The sequence below is a fragment of the Palaemon carinicauda genome, chromosome 43 (genome assembly GCF_036898095.1).
Source record: "Palaemon carinicauda isolate YSFRI2023 chromosome 43, ASM3689809v2, whole genome shotgun sequence".
In the NCBI taxonomy this organism is placed as follows: domain Eukaryota; kingdom Metazoa; phylum Arthropoda; class Malacostraca; order Decapoda; family Palaemonidae; genus Palaemon; species Palaemon carinicauda.
Window position 1 is genome coordinate 58,662,892 of NC_090767.1, and position 19,930 is coordinate 58,682,821.

At 36.0% G+C, this 19,930-nt stretch overlaps 1 protein-coding gene across 1 annotated transcript; it reads left to right on the plus strand.

Moving 5' to 3' along the window:
• The first annotated feature begins 116 nt into the window (after window positions 1-116).
• LOC137634000 (spliceosome RNA helicase DDX39B) lies at window positions 117-19,376 on the plus strand. Its single transcript, XM_068366245.1, has 10 exons — window positions 117-244; window positions 4,426-4,637; window positions 5,217-5,344; window positions 6,641-6,917; window positions 8,093-8,211; window positions 10,127-10,258; window positions 13,228-13,374; window positions 14,906-15,043; window positions 18,623-18,760; window positions 19,288-19,376. Exons 2-9 carry the CDS (start codon window positions 4,427-4,429, stop codon window positions 18,752-18,754), a joined length of 1,284 nt encoding a protein of 427 aa, XP_068222346.1. The 5' UTR covers window positions 117-244; window position 4,426; the 3' UTR covers window positions 18,755-18,760; window positions 19,288-19,376.
• The last annotated feature ends 554 nt before the right edge of the window (window positions 19,377-19,930 follow it).

Sequence of the window (19,930 nt, forward strand, 5' to 3'; positions counted from 1 at the left end):
ATCTTGAAAAAAGCTGGGTCGTAAATACTATATATTTGGCCTTTTTCTACTAATGGCTCGGCCTTTTAAAGCCGCGTTTAATTAAAATTGGCCTTTTCTCATTTACAAATCATGGCAACTCTGCATCCTCGAGCGCGTCGCTCCAATCGATTCCTGGACCTCAGTCAGCTCCACCACGCCGTCGATACCAGACGTATCCATCTAAGTCTCTTTTTCTTTAGTGCAACAAATACCCCAAATTTAAGTAAGTATTGGTGTAATTTATATTAGTTTTATTCTTTAATGTATTGGTTATCTTTTAAGCGCGAAATAAGTTTTGGTTGTTATTTTATATCGTCGTGAAAGTCGATTTTTAAAGTTCTTGTTCACACCGGCCGGCGTCTGGTCCCGCCATTTTGTAAGCTCTTTTTTGGGTGCGTCAATGTAGAGAGTTAATTTATTAGTTAATTTATTTAATTTAATTATTCAGCGTTTACAATTAGATCATTTTTTGTGTATCAATTTGTTTGTTTATTCGAAATTTGTTTGTTTTTCAATTTATATTTAGTTAATTTAAGTATTAAGCTTATCCAAGGCCGTTAGCCTAGAGCAGTTTTCCTACTTTTTGAATTTTGTATATATATAAATTACGTTTATTTAATCTAATTTTATCTTTATACATTAAGTTTTCCCGCCAATTTAACAGGCGTTTGTGTATCTTAATTTAGTTTAAAATTAAGTTTGTCTAGACCGTTAGTCTATAGCAATTTTTCTGTTATATTCCAGCCTTCTATAAATTCTATGTAAATTAGTTCCATATTAGTCCTTTTATACTTATTAAATAGTCCTTTTTGTACTCATTAAATACTTTCCCGCCAATTTATCAGACTTGTGAAGGTCGCAACCCCATCCTTTGTCTAAGACTTAGCATCATGGCGTCCATTCCTGCTTGGCCACGTGGTTTAGAGTTTAGTCTAAACTAGTTTTCCTGTAAGCGATATTTACGCAATTTTAATCTAAAATAACTCATTTTTCTATTTAGGATTATTATTTTAATATGAAATAGCTCCGTTTTCTATAAGGAGTGATTTTTATAGTGCATTTCTACTTTTAAAACCTTGCAATTTACGATTTCGGCCTTGAAGCCAAGCCTCGAACAAAATGGCGGACATTACCGGTAGTTGAGCGTCATTAGTCAAATCAAAAACTATAGTTTCCATATGTGTTCTTAAGGTTTTTAGTTAATATCTGATATATATACAGCTCACATCAATAGAATTTAGCTTTTTATAAACATTTTTCAGGGAAAAAGGTATTTTTGGCGTCCTAACATCTTAGATCATTGAGACGGTAGCATCACCTTATTTTCTCGTCCGTTAGAACAAATTAATTTCATAGACCTAAAATCTATACTATAGGTCTTCAAACACGTGTTATTCAAATTTCCAAATGTGGAAGGTTATGACATTTTTCGGGTCTTTATAGCTAAATATGTAACTGACTAGCTTATTTAAGGCTATAACCCCTATTTGAGGGTCTTTATAGCTAAATATGTAACTGACCAGCTTATTTAAGGCTATAACCCCTATTTGAGGGTCTTTATAGCTAAATATGTAACTGACTAGCTTATTTAAGGCTATAACCCCTATTTTAGGGTCTTTATAGCTAAATATGTAACTGACTAGCTTATTTAAGGCTATAACCCCTATTTCAGGGTCTTTATAGCTAAATATGTAACTGACTATCTTATTTAAGGCTATAACCCCTATTTTAGGTTCTTTATAGCTAAATATGTAACTGACTAGCTTATTTAAGGCTATAACCCCTAACATGTAGGACCAGGGTTGGCTATACTTTTATAAACATATTTCAAGAGTTTAATATTCGCAAGATATACAATTTGGAGCGTAGCTCTTCGGGCAATTTATAACTGAACAGTAAGTTTTTTTTTATATTCTTAAACTTAATTAGACCTTTGTTTTAATAGCAAATAAACTGGACAATTGAGTCTAAGAACGCTATGTTGGCAATAGGTTTTATTCTTTAGTGTTTGCTTCTGACCCTTAAAGCAAATCTATACTATGTACTGGCAGGAGGTATATTGAGATGCACTCACTAACCCTATTGAATATAATTTTAGATATTTATTTTTAGTAGAAGTCATTAAGGAAACTAATAGTTTTGTAACTAATTTTTCAAAGGAAACTTTCCTAGTATTATAGCTTTGTAACTAAGTCATTTTCAAAGAAAACTATCTAATGATAGCTTTGTAACTAAGTCATTTTCAAAGGAAACTTTTTCCTGGTATGATAGCTTTGTAATTAAGCAATTTTCAAAGGAAACTTTTCCCAGTATGATAGCTTTGTAACGAAGTCATTTTCAAAGGAAACTTTTCCCAGTATGATAGCTTTGTAACTAAGTCATTTTCAAAGGGAACTTTTTTTCTGGTATGATAGCTTTGTAATTAAGTCATTTTCAAAGGAAGCTTTTCCCAGTATGATAGCTTTGTAACGAAGTCATTTTCAAAGGAAACTTTTCCCAGTATGATAGCTTTGTAATTAAGTCATTTTCAAAGGAAACTTTTCCCTAGTATTATAGCCTTGTAACTCATTTTCAAAGGAAACTTTCTCCAGTATGATAGCTTTTTAACTTAAATAGTTCCTAATTGTAGCTAGTGTTTGAGACTGCCCAATATATAAAATATAACCTCTTCACTCATTTTTACCATAGCCATGCTAACGTCTTTATAAGTAATATGTCGAGGCTCACACTATCATTACAACTTTTTTCTTGCGAGCGAAAATATCCCACGACGGAGTTAAAACCATTAAAGTAGAGGTATAATCTAATATCTATTCCAAACTCCTACTGGCAAATGGGACGTAGATTTATTACCAAATTAAAATTATTAAGGAAAAGAGCGCCACTAATTCCCCTGGTTGAGCTATGGCTGTTTATGAAGTTTAAATTATCACGATTAGCTATTCCGCTACGAAAACTTTAATTTGATTAATTCCGCTACGAAAACTTTAATTCGATTTGTTATTCTGCTACAAAAACTTGAATTCGATTTGTTATTCTGCTACGAAAACTTGAATTCGATTAGTTATTCTGCTACGAAAACTTAAATTCCATTAGTTATTCCGCTACAAAAACTTGAATTTCGTTAGTTATTCCGCTACAAAAACTTGAATTTCGTTAGTTATTCCGCTATAAAAACTTGAATTCGATTAGTTATTCCGCTACAAAAACAAATTGGTCTATGACTTCATTTAGTGAAATCTGAGACCTTTAAGGGAAAAGTCTGGTAGGCGCAACTTAACTCGCACCCTTTGTATATCAGCGGCCAGATCTTAAACATGGCCATCAACTAACCTTAATGTGCCCCCCTAACCTATAAGTCGTGTCCTTACCTACTTGGGTATCGGAGCTGTAATATGAGTTAGCTGTAATACATTCAGGTGGCCGCTATCATACAAACACCCCCTTAATACTAAGGCAATACATTAGTTCATTTGTGTATAGGGAAAAAGTAAGATCATTGACAAGTTCTTTATAAGTTTCGGATGTCATGGCCTTATGTAGATGTACAAGATTCTGGACAAGATTATTCTTAAACGTAGCATATTTCGCACAATTCTTAATCATTTTACCCCCAATGTACTTAGTGTACTGGTACGTTTCACAAAACTCATCCGTTTACCCCCATGGACGCACTGGTACGTCCTTGCAAAAAGTGGCTATTTAAAATTTTTTGCATAATTTTGATGTTTTGAGAAACTTCGGGCATTTTCCAAGAGAATGAGACCACTCTGACCTCTGTGATGAAAATTAAGGCTGTTAGAGCAATTTAGAAAAATATATATAGCAAAATATGCTTGAAAAAAGAAATGCCCAGGAGGTTAAGGGTTGGAAAGTTTTAAATAGCTTGGGTAAAATGGTTATATGTAGCGTATTTCTCACAAATCTCGCTAATATACCTGTAAAGTTGCCTGTAAACGTCTTATTCAGTTCAGTTGTTGGGGCAGAGGAATTCACCTATTCATCGGCCGCTCCTTGGTTTTCTTTATTCTAATTCTTTTATTTTCTTTTTTTGTTCCACATTGATATATTTTTTTTCTTTTCTTTCTTGAACAGCACTTTTCCTATTATCATTTCGTCTTCATACGGCTTGCATTCTACCCTACTTCCTACTTTCTTTTCCTATCATTTAATTTCAAACAGTTGGTCCTAGCTCTATACATTATGATAGAATCAGGTTTATCATGCAACATTTCTTCTATTTGACCTTTTTCTTGTATATTTCTAAACATTTTTTTCCTATCTCATCCTTCCATTATTTGCCATCTACTTCTCTTAATTTTTTGCCTTGTACCGATTACTCTAAGGTTTCCGTTAACTTCCCGATTTGAATAGTGTCGCTCACCGCGTCGTTTTATCTTCCAGAATGGCTGACCAAGAGACTGAACTTCTCGACTACGAAGAGGAGGAGGAGACAGCGGTAGAGGCAGGAGCCGATGCCGCCAAGGCCACCCCTGCCAAGAAGGACGTCAAGGGTACCTACGTATCCATCCACTCCTCGGGCTTCAGGGATTTCCTCCTGAAGCCAGAGATCCTCAGAGCTATCGTGGATTGCGGTTTTGAGCATCCTTCTGAAGGTAAGCATTTTGGAATATAGGATTGTCATAAACTTAGTAGGATATTTGACCTAAAAATAGTTGCTGAATACATTTATATTTAATTGAACATTACTGAACACATTTATTTTGAATTGAACATTACTGAACACATTTATTTTGAATTGAACATTACTGAACACATTTATTTTGAATTGAACATTACTGAACACATTTATTTTGAATTGAACATTACTGAACACATTTATTTTGAATTGAACATTACTGAACACATTTATTTTGAATTGAACAATACTGAATACATCTAGTTTATTACATTATTATTACTAGCCAAGCTACAACCCTAGTTGGAAAAGCAAGATGCTATAAGCCCAATGGCTCCAAAGGGGAAAAAATAGCCCATTATGACTAGCCAAGCTACAACCCTAGTTGGAAAAGCAAGATGCTATAAGCCCAACGGGGTAAAATAGCCCAGTGAGGAAAGGAAATAATTGAGAATGAATTAACAATATACTAAAAACAGTAACAGCCTCAAAACAGATGTCCTATATAAACTAATAACTCATAAAATCACGACTTATCGAACCCGTTCTCTTCCAGTTCAACACGAGTGCATCCCACAGGCCGTTCTGGGCATGGACATCTTGTGCCAGGCTAAGTCTGGTATGGGTAAGACTGCTGTCTTCGTCCTGGCCACACTCCAGCAGTTGGACCCAGTCGACGGACAGGTGAGGAAGAAGAGTTTTTAAGTTTCGGTTTTTTGAAGATCGAATTTTCTTGTATATTGAAATTAAGACTTTCAGAATAGGTTAAGGTCTTTTTAAGACTTTCAGAATAGGATGAGGTATTTTAAGACTTTCAGAATAGGATGAGGTATTTTAAGACTTTCAGAATAGGATGAGGTATTTTAAGACTTTCAGAATAGGATGAGGTATTTTAAGACTTTCAGAATAGGTTAAGGTCTTTTAAGACTTTCAGAATAGGTTAAGGTCTTTTAAGACTTTCAGAATAGGTTAAGGTCTTTTAAGACTTTCAGAATAAGGTAAGATCTTTTAAGACTTTCAGAATAAGGTAAGGTCTTTTAAGACTTTCAGAATAGGTTAAGGTCTTTTAAGACTTTCAGAATAGGTTAAGGTCTTTTAAGACTTTCAGAATAGGTTAAGGTCTTTTTAGACTTTCAGAATAGGTTAAGGTGTTGGTTTGTGTTAAATATCTAATAACTATATTTTTGTGTTGATATATAGGTAAATTTTTTCTAAGCAAAGGTTTTATTCTGTTATTTAAATGTTAATTTTACATTTTATTTGGTATATGGATTTTCTTTAGTATTATTACTAGCCAAGCTACAACCCTAGTTGAAGCAAGATGCTATAAGCCCAAGGGCTCCAATAGGGAAAAATAGCCCAGTGAGGAAAGGAAATCAGTAAATAAATGAGAATAAATTAACAATAAATCATTCTAAAAACAGTAACGTCAAAACATATGTCCTATATGAACAATTAACGTCAAAACGTGTATAAACTATAAATACTAAGTTAACAATAAATCATTCTAAAAACCGTAACGTCGAAACAGATGTCGTATATAAATTATTAACGTTAAGAACAGATATGTCATATATAAATTATTAACGTCAAGAACAGATGTGTCCTATATAAACTATTAACGTCAAGAACAGATATCTCCTATATAAACTTAACGTCAAGAACATATATGTCCTTTATAAACTCTTAATGTCGAGAACATATATGTCCTATATAAACTCTTAATGTCGAGAACATATATCCTATATAAACTATTAACGTCAAGAACATATACTCAAGAACATGTCATATGTAAACAATTAAAAGACTAGTGTCAGCCTGGTCAACAAATTTGTTATATATAATAAATTTTTATAGGAGTAATGTGTAGCCAGTAAAATGTTTGAAATGTATGTAGGGTCTCATACTTAGATATAGAAAGATTTGTAGTGGTGGCTTCGTATAATTTGTCAAATTCTGAGACCCTCCCCCCCTCCGCAGGTCTGCGTGTTGGTCATGTGCCACACCAGGGAACTGGCCTACCAGATCGCCAAGGAGTACGAACGCTTCACCAAGTACATGCCCACTGTCAAGGTCGGCGTGTTCTTCGGTGGCATGAAGGTGAACAAGGACGAGGAGACCCTCAAGAGCAACTGCCCCCACATCGTCGTCGGCACCCCCGGCAGGCTGTTGGCCCTTATCCGTAACAAGAAGCTCAACCTTAAGAATCTGAAGCACTTCGTCCTTGATGAGTGCGACAAGATGCTGGAACAGTTGGGTGCGTATTGTTGGGTTTTTGTTACTATTACTTTTATTAACCCTTTTACCCCCAAAGGACGTACTGGTACGTTTCACAAAACTCATCCCTTTAACCCCAAAGGACTTGTAAGTTTCACAAAAGCCATCCCTTTACCCCCATGGACGTATCGGTACGTCCTTAAAAAAAAGCTATAAAAATTATTTTTTCATATTTTTGTTAATTTTTTAAGAAAATTCAGGCATTTTCCAAGAGAATGAGACCAACCTGACCTCTCTATGACAAAAATTAAGGCTGTTGGAGCAATTTAAAAAATGTATTTCAAAATGTGCTTGAAAAAAAAGGCCTGGGGGTTAAGGGTTGGATATTTCCAAATAGCCTGGGGGTAAAAGGGTTGATATCCTCAATGTTGCTATATTGAAATTAATAATATTGGTGAAAGTATAGAATTTGAGTTTTGTATGTTCTTTTTAATATTGAAATTAAAAAAGTAATTGTTCATTGTATAGAATATGAATTTAAGAAGTCCCCTTCATTTTCTCGTGATTACGATGACTTGTGGCGTCCCTTTTATTTCACGAGAATGGTACACGTATGGGTCAATTTGGTAGTGCTGGTATTTTGTCGATAAATTTTGCTTTGGAAGCCCCTAAGGTAACTGGCCAGTACCCCTATCAGTTTTAAAACTGGTGTCCTATTAGTTGTGTTCAATAAGTATTCCTTGGAATGCTCCATGCCCTAATTATTGCTAAAAGGATAGTCAACACAATGTTCAAGTCTTGCTTGGAAAGTCCTAAATTAACTTAGGAGTGCCCCCTCATGTTTAACTAAAGGATAGTGCCCGTAGCCATTTCAAAACTATTATCCCTTCAAGTGTTATAATTATTGCAGGAATGAGTGAACTAGGTTTGGGTCAATTTAAAAAAAAAAGTACCTATATGTCCATTGACCAAGTAATTGACTGACAAACATATAACAATTCAATAAAAATAACTCTTAATACTTTTACCAAAGTAGTTAAAGTTTCAAACACTATCACGAACTAGCCACTTAGTTTTTTGTTCTTAAGCTGAATATAAGTATTTTCAATCGCAGGAAAGATAGTCAACCCAAAATAGTTCGTAGATCACCTTAGGTTAATATAAAAAATAAAAGCCCCTACCGTCTGTCCCTTCTAAATCATCCCTCACTTACAGACATGCGCAGAGACGTCCAGGAGATCTTCCGCAACACGCCCCACGAGAAGCAAGTCATGATGTTCAGTGCCACCCTGAGCAAGGAGATCCGACCGGTGTGCAAGAAATTCATGCAAGATGTAATTAAACCCGAGAAGTGTTTGTTGTTCCTACTGCTGCTGCTCTCGCTGCCGATGGGTTACTGCCACTCGTGCTACCGCCTGTCGAACGGCAAGGCGTCCGTCTCCTTCGATGGGTTGGCGGAGAAATTCGCAACACAACCTCCGTTGAGGGGCCATGCCTCTCATCCTCCACCTTGACTTTGAGATCATTTCTGTTTGGCCCAGATTTTTTTCCATCTAATGGTTCATGACGACCTCTCGTTCTCGGACAAATATCGTGCCCCATCTTAGGTTTCGTCTATAGGGAAAAGTTAAAACCCTTTACGTTAACAAACTAGACCAGTTCCGACGTTAATTGTGGACCCTGCCCTTTGGTTGAATGCGAGATGCATATGTTCCGTTGTATTCTATGTAGGGTCCACTTAAGTTCCTTGGTTATCCTGCATCTGACTGAAAATATGGCGACGCTGTCTTATCTACTGACTATTGAGGAGGGCTCATGGTGACTAAACTTTGTAGGGATGAGCCCTGGGGCTACTAGCTTCTCTTTCGAAAGTTCCTGGTAAAATTTGGTATTGCTAAATCTTGATTTGTTCTAGTATCTTGTCTAGCTATTTAGGGACCGTTGTTTCTGGCTTGTAACTTGTCAAGTATCTTAGAAATAGCCTAGTGCTCCGAGCAATAGGTCGATTTAGTTAGATAGGGTTTGAAAACGGACTATGGTTTTTGGTGACGTTTCTTGTGACTATTGGATCCAGCTTGACTGAATTTTTGAAATTATACCGTTGCTGGATCCTTCGCGGCCGTTTTTAGTAGAATTGACTGTTATCTTGACAACTGATTTCTCCCTCATATATTTTTGCAATTCACCCGTTTCAAGACTTCACCACTCCACAACTCATGATTTGGTATTTCAAGACATCCACTATCATCCATCTGTTACCGTTAATATCATTACGACATATTCCCATATCCTTCATCTAGCTATTACCATTTTAATATCCTTCCCATATCCTTCATCCAGCTATTACCATTTAAGTATCCTTCCCATATCCTTTATCCAGCTATTACCATTTTAATATCCTTGCTATATCCTTCATTCAGATATTACCATTTATATATCCTAGCCATATCCTTTATCCAGCTATTACAATTCAAATATCCTTCTTATATCCTTCATCCAGCTATTACCATTTAAATATCCTTCATCCACTGTCCTAATATCCGACCAATCCTGTACCTCTATCTTCGCAAAACCTCTATCCCTCAAACCACACGTCCGTCTAACCGCGGCAAGTTCACACCCAACCATTGGCCTTGAATATCCTCGGAGGTGGAGGAAGACGTAATTGCAGTGTGAGCACGTTAAAGAGTGGCGGGATCGCCCGGAAAAGCGCCCCCTAAGAGAGACGTGATAATGCACTTCACCCCAACCCCACGACCCCAGGTCAAACTCTGCTACTCGCGAGGTGTACTGCGGGCGACGAGTTTTTATGGGAGAACGGGCGAAGGCGGGTGCTTAGGGGCAGGCAAACGCAGGAGGGAGTTTTGTAGTTAGTTTTAAAAATGGGTTCACAAGTTTTATTAGCTTGGCGGACTTTTATTTTAATTATTTCCAGGTTTTGATTTTAATTGGGTTTTGGTAGTCCACTTGGGTTTAGGACTGGTAATTTTTGGTTTTAAATGGTCAACTAGTTCATGGGTATATCCTAGATGGCTTTCAATGTAACGATATGTTTTATTTGTCGTTTTAAAATATATACTTTATCATCATTTGGTCAGTGGACTTAGAGATCAGCCTTAGCCAATATTTTGCGGTTACGGTCTTGGGGTCTTAAGCAGCTCTAGGGCGCAGGGCAGGGAGCCTTAATAAAAGCGCTACGGCACCAAATAGGAGTTTAACATTAGGATGTCGGTAATTTTATTTCTACAGCCCATGGAAGTGTACGTCGACGACGAAGCCAAATTGACTCTCCACGGCCTGCAGCAGCACTACGTCAAGATCAAGGAGAACGAAAAGAACCGCAAATTGTTCGAGTTGCTCGATGCGCTCGAATTCAACCAGGTACGTTTTTTCATCTTAATTTTTTATTGTGTTTTCGATTGGTCCTTGGTTTTGCGGATTGACCCCAAATTTTTTGAAAGGTTCAAGCAGTCTATGGACTGCAATTTTTGACGTTAACACAATTGAGTATATTTTTTGACAAATTTATTAATATTTGACTTGAAATGTTCCTCCTTATAGCGAGGTGACCACAGCAACGGTTTGGAAGTTTCAAAGTCTATGGGCTTGCAATTTTTTGACATAACGGAATAATGAATAAATTTTTTTGACAAGTTTCTTCATATTTGACTTAAAATGTCCCTTCTTGTAGTATTGACCACAGCAACCTTTGGGAAGTTTCAACCATTCTATGGGCTTGCAATTTTTTGACAACGGAATAATGAATAAATTTTTTTGACAAGTTTCTTCATATTTGACTTAAAATGTCCCTTCTTGTAGTATTGACCACAGCAACCTTTGGGAAGTTTCAACCATTCTATGGGCTTGCAATTTTTTGACAACGGAATAATGAATAAATTTTTTTGACAAGTTTCTTCATATTTGACTTAAAATGTCCCTTGTAGTATTGACCACAGCAACCTTTGGGAAGTTTCAACCAGTATGGGCTTGCAATTTTTTGACATAACGTAATAATGAATAAATTTTTTGATAAATTTATTCATATTTGACTTCAAAAGTCCCTCCTTGTAGTGAGTTGACTACAGCAACTTTTGGGAGCGTTCAACTTATCTATGGGCTTGCAATTTTTGACAAATAATTAACAAAATTATAAATATTTTTGATGAAATGATTCAAATTTGACTTAATGTTCTAAGGTCTTGCAATTTTTGACGTCATTAACCCGATTATAAATATATTTTGATTTCATATTTGACTATTCAAATGTTCTAATGACTTACAATTATTGACAAGTTGTCATTAACAATCATAAATATATTTCAACAATTAATTCATATTTGACGATTCATATGTCCCTTCTTGTAGCGAGTTGACCACAGGAACTTTGTGGGGTTGCAATAATTGATAGTTAATCATTGTTAACCCTTTTACCTCCACCATAAGGATAAATTTCGAGCACATTTTGCTATTTTTTTCTTTAAATTGCTCTAACAGGCTTAATTTTTGTCCTAGAGAGGTCAGGTTGGTCTCATTCTTTTGGAAAATGCCTGAAGTTTCTCAAAAAATTATCAAAAAATATGTAAAATATGTAATTAACAGTTTTGCAAGAACGTACCGGTACGTCCTTTTGGGGGTGAAAGGGTTAACAGTTAATATTATAGCTAACGTTACTATTTTGAGTTACAGAAAGTATTCTCTTTGTTTTAAAGAGATTTCCCTATATACTTACCAGTAGTATTACTTATATAGCCAATATAAACACTTAGGAATTCACAGCCATTATTCCTTTGGGGCAACCAGTATTCTCCTAAGAGATACAGCAAATATTGCCTTTCTCATTCCCAAAAAATATTCCCTTAGTTTAGAGTATCAGCAGTTTTTTGTCTAAAGATTTTCATTTAAGGCTTTAGACTTTGTTCCTCTTACTGGCCTTAGTCCAATATTGGAGGAAAAATTTTCAACTTTGAAATTATACGAGCCTTTATTGAAATATTGTTTTGAATGTCTTTAATATCTATTATAATTGTTTTATCACATGTCTAGTCCCTATGAGTGTAAATCTTGAATTTTACTAGGAATAGACAACTAATCGGCGAATAACCTTTTACTTGTCTCGACTAAAAATAATTGTTTATGTCAAATTTTGAGATATTAACCCTTTTACCCCCAAAGGACATACTGGTACATTTCACAAAAGCCATCCCTTTACCCCCATGGACGTATCGGTACGTCCTTGCTAAAAAACGCAATAAAAATTAGTTTTTCATATTTTTTGATAATTTTTTGAGAAAAATCTGGCATTTTCCAAGAGAATGAGACCAACCTGACCTCTCTATGACAAAAATTAAGGCTGTTAGAGCAATTTAAAAAAAAAATACTGCAAAATGTGCTTGGAAAAAAAAATAAGACCCCTGGGGGGTTAAGGGTTGGAAATTTCCAAATACCCCGGGGGTAAAAGGGTTAAAATCTGAATTTAAAAATGATAAAATATAGATAATTATTTTTGAATGATAGCTCTTGGAAACTTGTACCATTTCAAATACTAAGTATAAATCTATCTGTAGTTTATCATTGGGGAATCTCTGAAAGTTGTTAATAGCAACTTTGGACTTCGTTAAGGTCGGTAAAAGTCTCCAACTAAAGTGGTTTAGTCTTGTTCAATTTAGGAAAATTTGTCCGAAAGAACTTTAAAACTTAATTTAGATTATTGGACAAAACTTTTAAAACTTAATTTAGATTATTAAGTCCTCAGTCAAGGGTTTTTAATCTGTTGCGCTTAGTTTTTTTGACTTTTTAGATCGGGAAAAAAGTTTTCAATGGAAGTCCACTTGCGATTCAAAACCAATTTTTGAAATAAAGCGATTATTCCTAAAACATTACCTTTTGTCTTTTTGACTTTGTTTAGATCGGAAAACAAGTTTTCAATGTAAGTCCACTTGCGATTCGATACCAATTTTTGAAGTAATTCAAAACTATTCCTTAAACCTTTTTTTTTTTTTTTTTTGGACTTGTTGAGATCGGAAAAAGTCTTCAATGTAAGTCCACTTGCGATTTGAAACTGCTTTTTGAAATAATTTAAAAGTATTATTCCTAAAACCTAAAACTTTTTTTGTTTTTGTTTAGGTCGGGATAAAAGTTTTCAATGGAAGTCCACTTGCGATTCGAAACCAATTTTTTAAATAAAGCGATTATTCCTAAAACCTTACCTTTAGTTTTTTTTTTTTTTTTTTTTTTTTTTGACTTTGTTTAGATTGGAAAAAGTGTGTTCAATGGAAGTCCGCTTGCGATTCAGAACCAATTTTCGAAATAATTTAAAACGACCTTTCCTAAAACCTTAACTCTTTCTTCAGGTGGTGATCTTCGTCAAGAGCGTTCAGCGTTGCATGGCCCTGGCGCAGCTCCTGGTCGAACAGAACTTCCCAGCCATCGCCATCCACAGAGCCATGAGCCAGGAGGAGAGATTGAGCCGATACCAGCAGTTCAAAGATTTCCAGAAGGTGAGATTTAACTTTGATGTTGCGTTAGCCATGTAGGCTCGGGTCTTCCTATTATTATTACTACTAGCCAAGCTAGAACCCTAGTTCAAGGGGTAATTTTGATATTTGCTTCTCAGCCATGTATGCCTGGGTCTTTCTATTACTAGCCAAGCTACAACCCTAGTTCAAGGGGTAATTTTTATATTTGCTTCTCAGCCATGTATGCCTGGGTCTTTCTATTACTAGCCAAACTACAACCCTAGTTCAAGGGGTAATTTTATTGGCTTCTCAGCCATGAATGCCTGGGTCTTCCTATTATTATTACTAGCCAAGCTACAACCCTAGTTCAAGGGGCTTTTTGATGGTGCCTCAGCCATGTAGGCCCGGGTCTTCCTATTATTATTACTAGCCAAGCAACAACCCTAGTTCAAGGGGTAATTTTTATATTTGCTTCTCAGCCATGTATGCCTGGGTCTTCCTATTATTACTAGCCAAGCTACAACCCTAGTTCAAGGGGCCATTTTTGATGTTGCCTCAGCCATGTATGCCTGGGTCTTTCTATTACTAGCCAAGCTATAACCCTAGTTCAAGGGGCTTTTTGATGTTGCCTCAGCGATGTAGGCCTGGATCTTCCTATTATTACTAGCCAAGCAACAACCCTAGTTCAAGGGGTAATTTTGATATGTAGGCCTGGATCTTCCTATTATTACTACTAGCCAGGCTACAACCCTAGTTCAAGGGGTAATTTTGATATTTGCTTCTCAGCCATGTATGCCCTGGTCTTCCTATTATTACTAGCCAAGCTACAACCCTAGTTCAAGGGGTAATTTTGATATTTGCTTCTCAGCCATGTAGGCCCTGGTCTTCCTGTTATTATTACTAGCCAAGCTACAACCCTAGTTGGAAAGGCAAGATGTTATAAGCCCAAGGGCTCCTACAGGGAAAAATAGCCCAGTGAGGAAGGGAAATAAGGAAATAAATAAATGATGAGAACAAATTAACAATATATTCTAAAAACAGTAACAGCGTCAAAACAGATATTATTATTATTATTATTACTAGCCAAGCTACAACCCTAGTTGGAAAGGTAAGATGCTATAAGCCCAAGGGCTCCTACAGGGGATAATAGCCCTGTGATTAAAGGGAAATAAACTCACTCTTGCCCAGTTAAACATTGGTTAAGTAATTTGGGTACTTAATTTTGATCTTGTATATGTAACAGTTCATGTTTCTGTAGTCTGTCATTTTAAAATATATCAAATTTGTTCTTTTTATATATTTATAAACTTTAGACAATTTTTCCCTTAGCAAATATACCAATACTGGGTCTTCCAACTCTTCTAGTGCCTTGTGGGGCCTAGTTAAACATAACGTTGATTATTTCATCTTATGCATGTGCCGAAGTCCTTGTGAATTTATATATATAATTGTCCTTTCATATTTGAGTTTATATATAATTAGAATTGTCCTAAAGTATATATTTATATATATATTAACACTGAGACAAGTACGAATTCAAATTGGGGTCTCAACGTGATTTTTCCTCTTCCAGCGTATTCTCGTTGCCACCAACCTCTTCGGCCGCGGTATGGACATCGAGCGCGTGAACATCGTGTTCAACTACGACATGCCAGAGGACAGCGACACCTACCTCCACAGAGTCGCCAGGGCCGGCCGTTTCGGTACCAAGGTGTGTATTTCGTGATTTTTAATTTAACTTGAATTACAGCAAGTTATATGAATACTTTTATTTAATATGATTTTATGCAATAGAAGTTAATTTTTATAATTAGAATATTATATCTTCAAGTTGAATAGTTGTTGCTGTCTACATCTTCAAGGAAATTACTATATAGGAAGGAGGTTGCTGTATACACACTTGTTTAATTGTTGCTGTATACATCTTGTGGAAAATACTATTTGTCACTATACATCTTAGGGAAAAGTACTGTGTGATTGTTACTATACATCTTGGGGAAAAGTACTATTTATTTATTACTGTATACATCTTGGGGAAAAATACTGCATAATTGTTACTCTATACATCTTGAGGAAAAGTAACATATATAGGAATGAAGTTGCTGTATACACATTTCAAGTTGTATACATCTAGTTCTATAAGAAATGCCAAGTTTAATATATAGGAAGACATTGTATACATCCTGTTCTGGTATATGTATAATAATCTACATGGTTATTTTATACACCTTTACGAAAATAGTTTTAACGACTTCTCGGGCGGGTCCATATTAATTTAACGAAACATTTTCATTATAACTTATACAATTCTTTGATTGTAGCATCTTCTAAATCATATGATCTTGTGAAAAGTAATGTCTTTAGTTTCTTCTTAGATTCAATTGCTCCCTTTAGGTCCTTCATTTCAGTTGAGTTTATTATGCCTAGGCGCACAGTAGCTAAAAGCCCTTTCACCAAAATTACTATTTGCTCTTGTTTCAGATAGTCTGTTTGTCACTCATGTCTTATATTAACATTTGTTTCTAGTTCGTTCAGGCATTCTTTTAGATATTTTGGTTCAGTATCTTAAAACGTTAGTAAGAGTAGCTTGTTTTCAATTCTCGCCTTTGCCGACAGTCTTGAAAATTCTCGCCTTTACCGACAGTCTTAAAAATTTTCTTTACCGGCAGTCTTAAAAATTCTCGCCTTTACCGGCAGTCTTAAAAATTCTCGCCTTTACCGGCAGTCTTAAAAATTCTCGCCTTTACCGGCAGTCTTAAAAATTCTCGCCTTTACCGGCAGTCTTAAAAATTCTCGCCTTTACCGGCAGTCTTAAAAATTCTCGCCTTTACCGGCAGTCTTAAAAATTCTCGCCTTTACCGGCAGTCTTAAAAATTCTCGCCTTTACCGGCAGTCTTAAAAATTCTCGCCTTTACCGGCAGTCTTAAAAATTCTCGCCTTTACCGGCAGTCTTAAAAATTCTCGCCTTTACCGGCAGTCTTAAAAATTCTCGCCTTTACCGGCAGTCTTAAAAATTCTCGCCTTTACCGGCAGTCTTAAACGTTAGTAAGAGTAGCTTGTATTCAATTCTCGCCTTTACCCGCAGTCTTAAAAATTCTCGCCTTTACCCGCAGTCTTAAAAATTCTCGCCTTTACCGGCAGTCTTAAACGTTAGTAAGAGTAGCTTGTATTCAATTCTCGCCTTTACCCGCAGTCTTAAAAATTCTCGCCTTTACCCGCAGTCTTAAAAATTCTCGCCTTTACCCGCAGTCTTAAAAATTCTCGCCTTTACCCGCAGTCTTAAAAATTCTCGCCTTTACCCGCAGTCTTAAAAATTCTCGCCTTTACCCGCAGTCTTAAAAATTCTCGCCTTTACCCGCAGTCTTAAAAATTCTCGCCTTTACCGGCAGTCTTAAACGTTAGTAAGAGTAGCTTGTATTCAATTCTCGCCTTTACCCGCAGTCTTAAAAATTCTCGCCTTTACCCGCAGTCTTAAAAATTCTCGCCTTTACCCGCAGTCTTAAAAATTCTCGCCTTTACCCGCAGTCTTAAAAATTCTCGCCTTTACCCGCAGTCTTAAAAATTCTCGCCTTTACCCGCAGTCTTAAAAATTCTCGCCTTTACCCGCAGTCTTAAAAATTCTCGCCTTTACCCGCAGTCTTAAAAATTCTCGCCTTTACCCGCAGTCTTAAAAATTCTCGCCTTTACCCGCAGTCTTAAAAATTCTCGCCTTTACCCGCAGTCTTAAAAATTCTCGCCTTTACCCGCAGTCTTAAAAATTCTCGCCTTTACCCGCAGTCTTAAAAATTCTCGCCTTTACCCGCAGTCTTAAAAATTCTCGCCTTTACCCGCAGTCTTAAAAATTCTCGCCTTTACCGGCAGTCTTAAAAATTCTCGCCTTTACCCGCAGTCTTAAAAATTCTCGCCTTTACCGGCAGTCTTAAAAATTCTCGCCTTTACCGGCAGTCTTAAAAATTTTCGCCTTTACCGGCAGTCTTAAAAATTTTCGCCTTTACCGGCAGTCTTAAAAATTTTCGCCTTTACCGGCAGTCTTAAAAATTTTCGCCTTTACCGGCAGTCTTAAAAATTTTCGCCTTTACCGGCAGTCTTAAAAATTTTCGCCTTTACCGGCAGTCTTAAAAATTTTCGCCTTTACCGGCAGTCTTAAAAATTTTCGCCTTTACCGGCAGTCTTAAAAATTTTCGCCTTTACCGGCAGTCTTAAAAATTCTCGCCTTTACCGGCAGTCTTAAAAATTCTCGCCTTTACCGGCAGTCTTAAAAATTCTCGCCTTTACCGGCAGTCTTAAACGTTAGTAAGAGTAGCTTGTATTCAATTCTCGCCTTTACCCGCAGTCTTAAAAATTCTCGCCTTTACCCGCAGTCTTAAAAATTCTCGCCTTTACCCGCAGTCTTAAAAATTCTCGCCTTTACCCGCAGTCTTAAAAATTCTCGCCTTTACCCGCAGTCTTAAAAATTCTCGCCTTTACCCGCAGTCTTAAAAATTCTCGCCTTTACCCGCAGTCTTAAAAATTCTCGCCTTTACCCGCAGTCTTAAAAATTCTCGCCTTTACCCGCAGTCTTAAAAATTCTCGCCTTTACCCGCAGTCTTAAAAATTCTCGCCTTTACCCGCAGTCTTAAAAATTCTCGCCTTTACCCGCAGTCTTAAAAATTCTCGCCTTTACCCGCAGTCTTAAAAATTCTCGCCTTTACCCGCAGTCTTAAAAATTCTCGCCTTTACCCGCAGTCTTAAAAATTCTCGCCTTTACCCGCAGTCTTAAAAATTCTCGCCTTTACCCGCAGTCTTAAAAATTCTCGCCTTTACCGGCAGTCTTAAAAATTTTCGCCTTTACCGGCAGTCTTAAAAATTTTCGCCTTTACCGGCAGTCTTAAAAATTTTCGCCTTTACCGGCAGTCTTAAAAATTTTCGCCTTTACCGGCAGTCTTAAAAATTTTCGCCTTTACCGGCAGTCTTAAAAATTTTCGCCTTTACCGGCAGTCTTAAAAATTTTCGCCTTTACCGGCAGTCTTAAACGTTAGTAAGAGTAGCTTGTATTCAATCCTCGCCCATACCGGCAGCCAGTGTAATTTAATTAGTGCAGGGGTAACTCTTTCCCTATTGTGTAGTCATTTTATTTTAACATGTACAGTAAGTCATTCAAAGGTATAAGTAATTTATCGTATAATTTGAAAGATGTATGACTTTGGGAAATACTAATTTTGTTCAACAGATAGGAAATTGTCCCAAGACAAATATCCATAAACCAGATATAACTATACACCGTTCTAATCTCCTCTTTTGACTATTTCAGGGATTAGCCATCACCTTCGTCAGCGAAGAGGGCGACGCAAAGACCTTGAACGAGGTGCAGGAGAGATTCGACGTCAACATCACCGAACTCCCCGACGAAATCGACCTCTCTTCGTACATCGAAGGCCGTTAAGTCATAGTGAGTATGGGGTCTCCGTTAATACTTTTCTCTAATGGCAGTATATGTTGCGTTTTGGTTTTTTAAGAATATGGACGTAACATACTACCAATAGAGCTGTAGTTTTATTTTAATTTGATATGAAATATATAAAATGTTATTTCTGGTTTTTTTATTTTTATATATTTAAGTTTTTTTTAATTCTCTGAAAATAATTTTGAATGTTTTAAGTTAAAGGTTTAACTTGAAATTAGTTCAATTTAAAATTGTAAGTTAATATTAATTCTACGGTTTTGCTGAAATTTCATAGTGAATTCTTAAGATTTGCTTGATTTTGAAATGATCTTACAAATTTATTTAAAGTATTAAATTTGAGTAAATTGATTTTTTAACTTACAGAATTGCTCATGTTTCCAATTTTAGTTTCAATTTCAAGTAAAATATGTTTAATTTATGATAAAGTTTAGATTTCTCTTGGTTTTTAGGTCTAGATTTAAAAGAAAAAATTTGTCAACCATTTTTGTTTCAACACGATTTTCTCCCACCAGGTATAAGTGCAAGTGTCGTGAATGGATGGATAAGTGAGCGGAGCAGCCCTCCCCGTAGAAGAATTCCCCCCTACCCCCCTCCAGAAGTGTGTGACAGTCAGTCACAAGATGAAGAAACCCGTATTTTTAATTTATATATTTTTGGATATTTTCCAAATATTCCATTTAAGATAGATTTTGAATGTTCTTTGTACCAAAGTCTTTAGTATATTGAAAGTTTTTTCCGAGAATTTTTTGAATGTATTTTGTCCATGCGAATTAGTCGTAAAAATTGATTTTTTTTTCTATGAAAATTGCTAGCAAAAATTCTCATTGCTAAAAAAACAGTACAATTATATGTTTAGACATTATTTTTAGGAATAATTATATTACTGTATTGAAGGTTTTAATTCACCCCTATACTAGTTTTAAGTCTTAAGGTCCCTATATGGTCAATTTTTCCAATATTTCAATTTATTGTCAAATTGAGGAAGTCACTGTCTACACTTGGTCAATGATTTTGTCTACACTTGGTCAATGATTTTGTCTACACTCGGTCAATGATTTTACTTGTCTACCCAGGGTCAATGATTTTACTTGTCTACACTCGGTCAATGATTTTACTTATGTCTACGCACGGTCAATGATTTTACTCATGTCTACA

What these genes read in the sequence shown, in the direction of transcription:
- LOC137634000 (XM_068366245.1), top strand. Translation starts at nt 4,427, where the DNA reads ATGGCTGACCAAGAGACTGAACTTCTCGACTACGAAGAGGAGGAGGAG. An exon ending in TGGACCCAGTCGACGGACAG is followed by an intron (nt 5,345 to 6,640) that starts GTGAGGAAGAAG and finishes CCCCCTCCGCAG; the next exon opens with GTCTGCGTGTTGGTCATGTG. An exon ending in GCAAGAAATTCATGCAAGAT is followed by an intron (nt 8,212 to 10,126) that starts GTAATTAAACCC and finishes TTATTTCTACAG; the next exon opens with CCCATGGAAGTGTACGTCGA.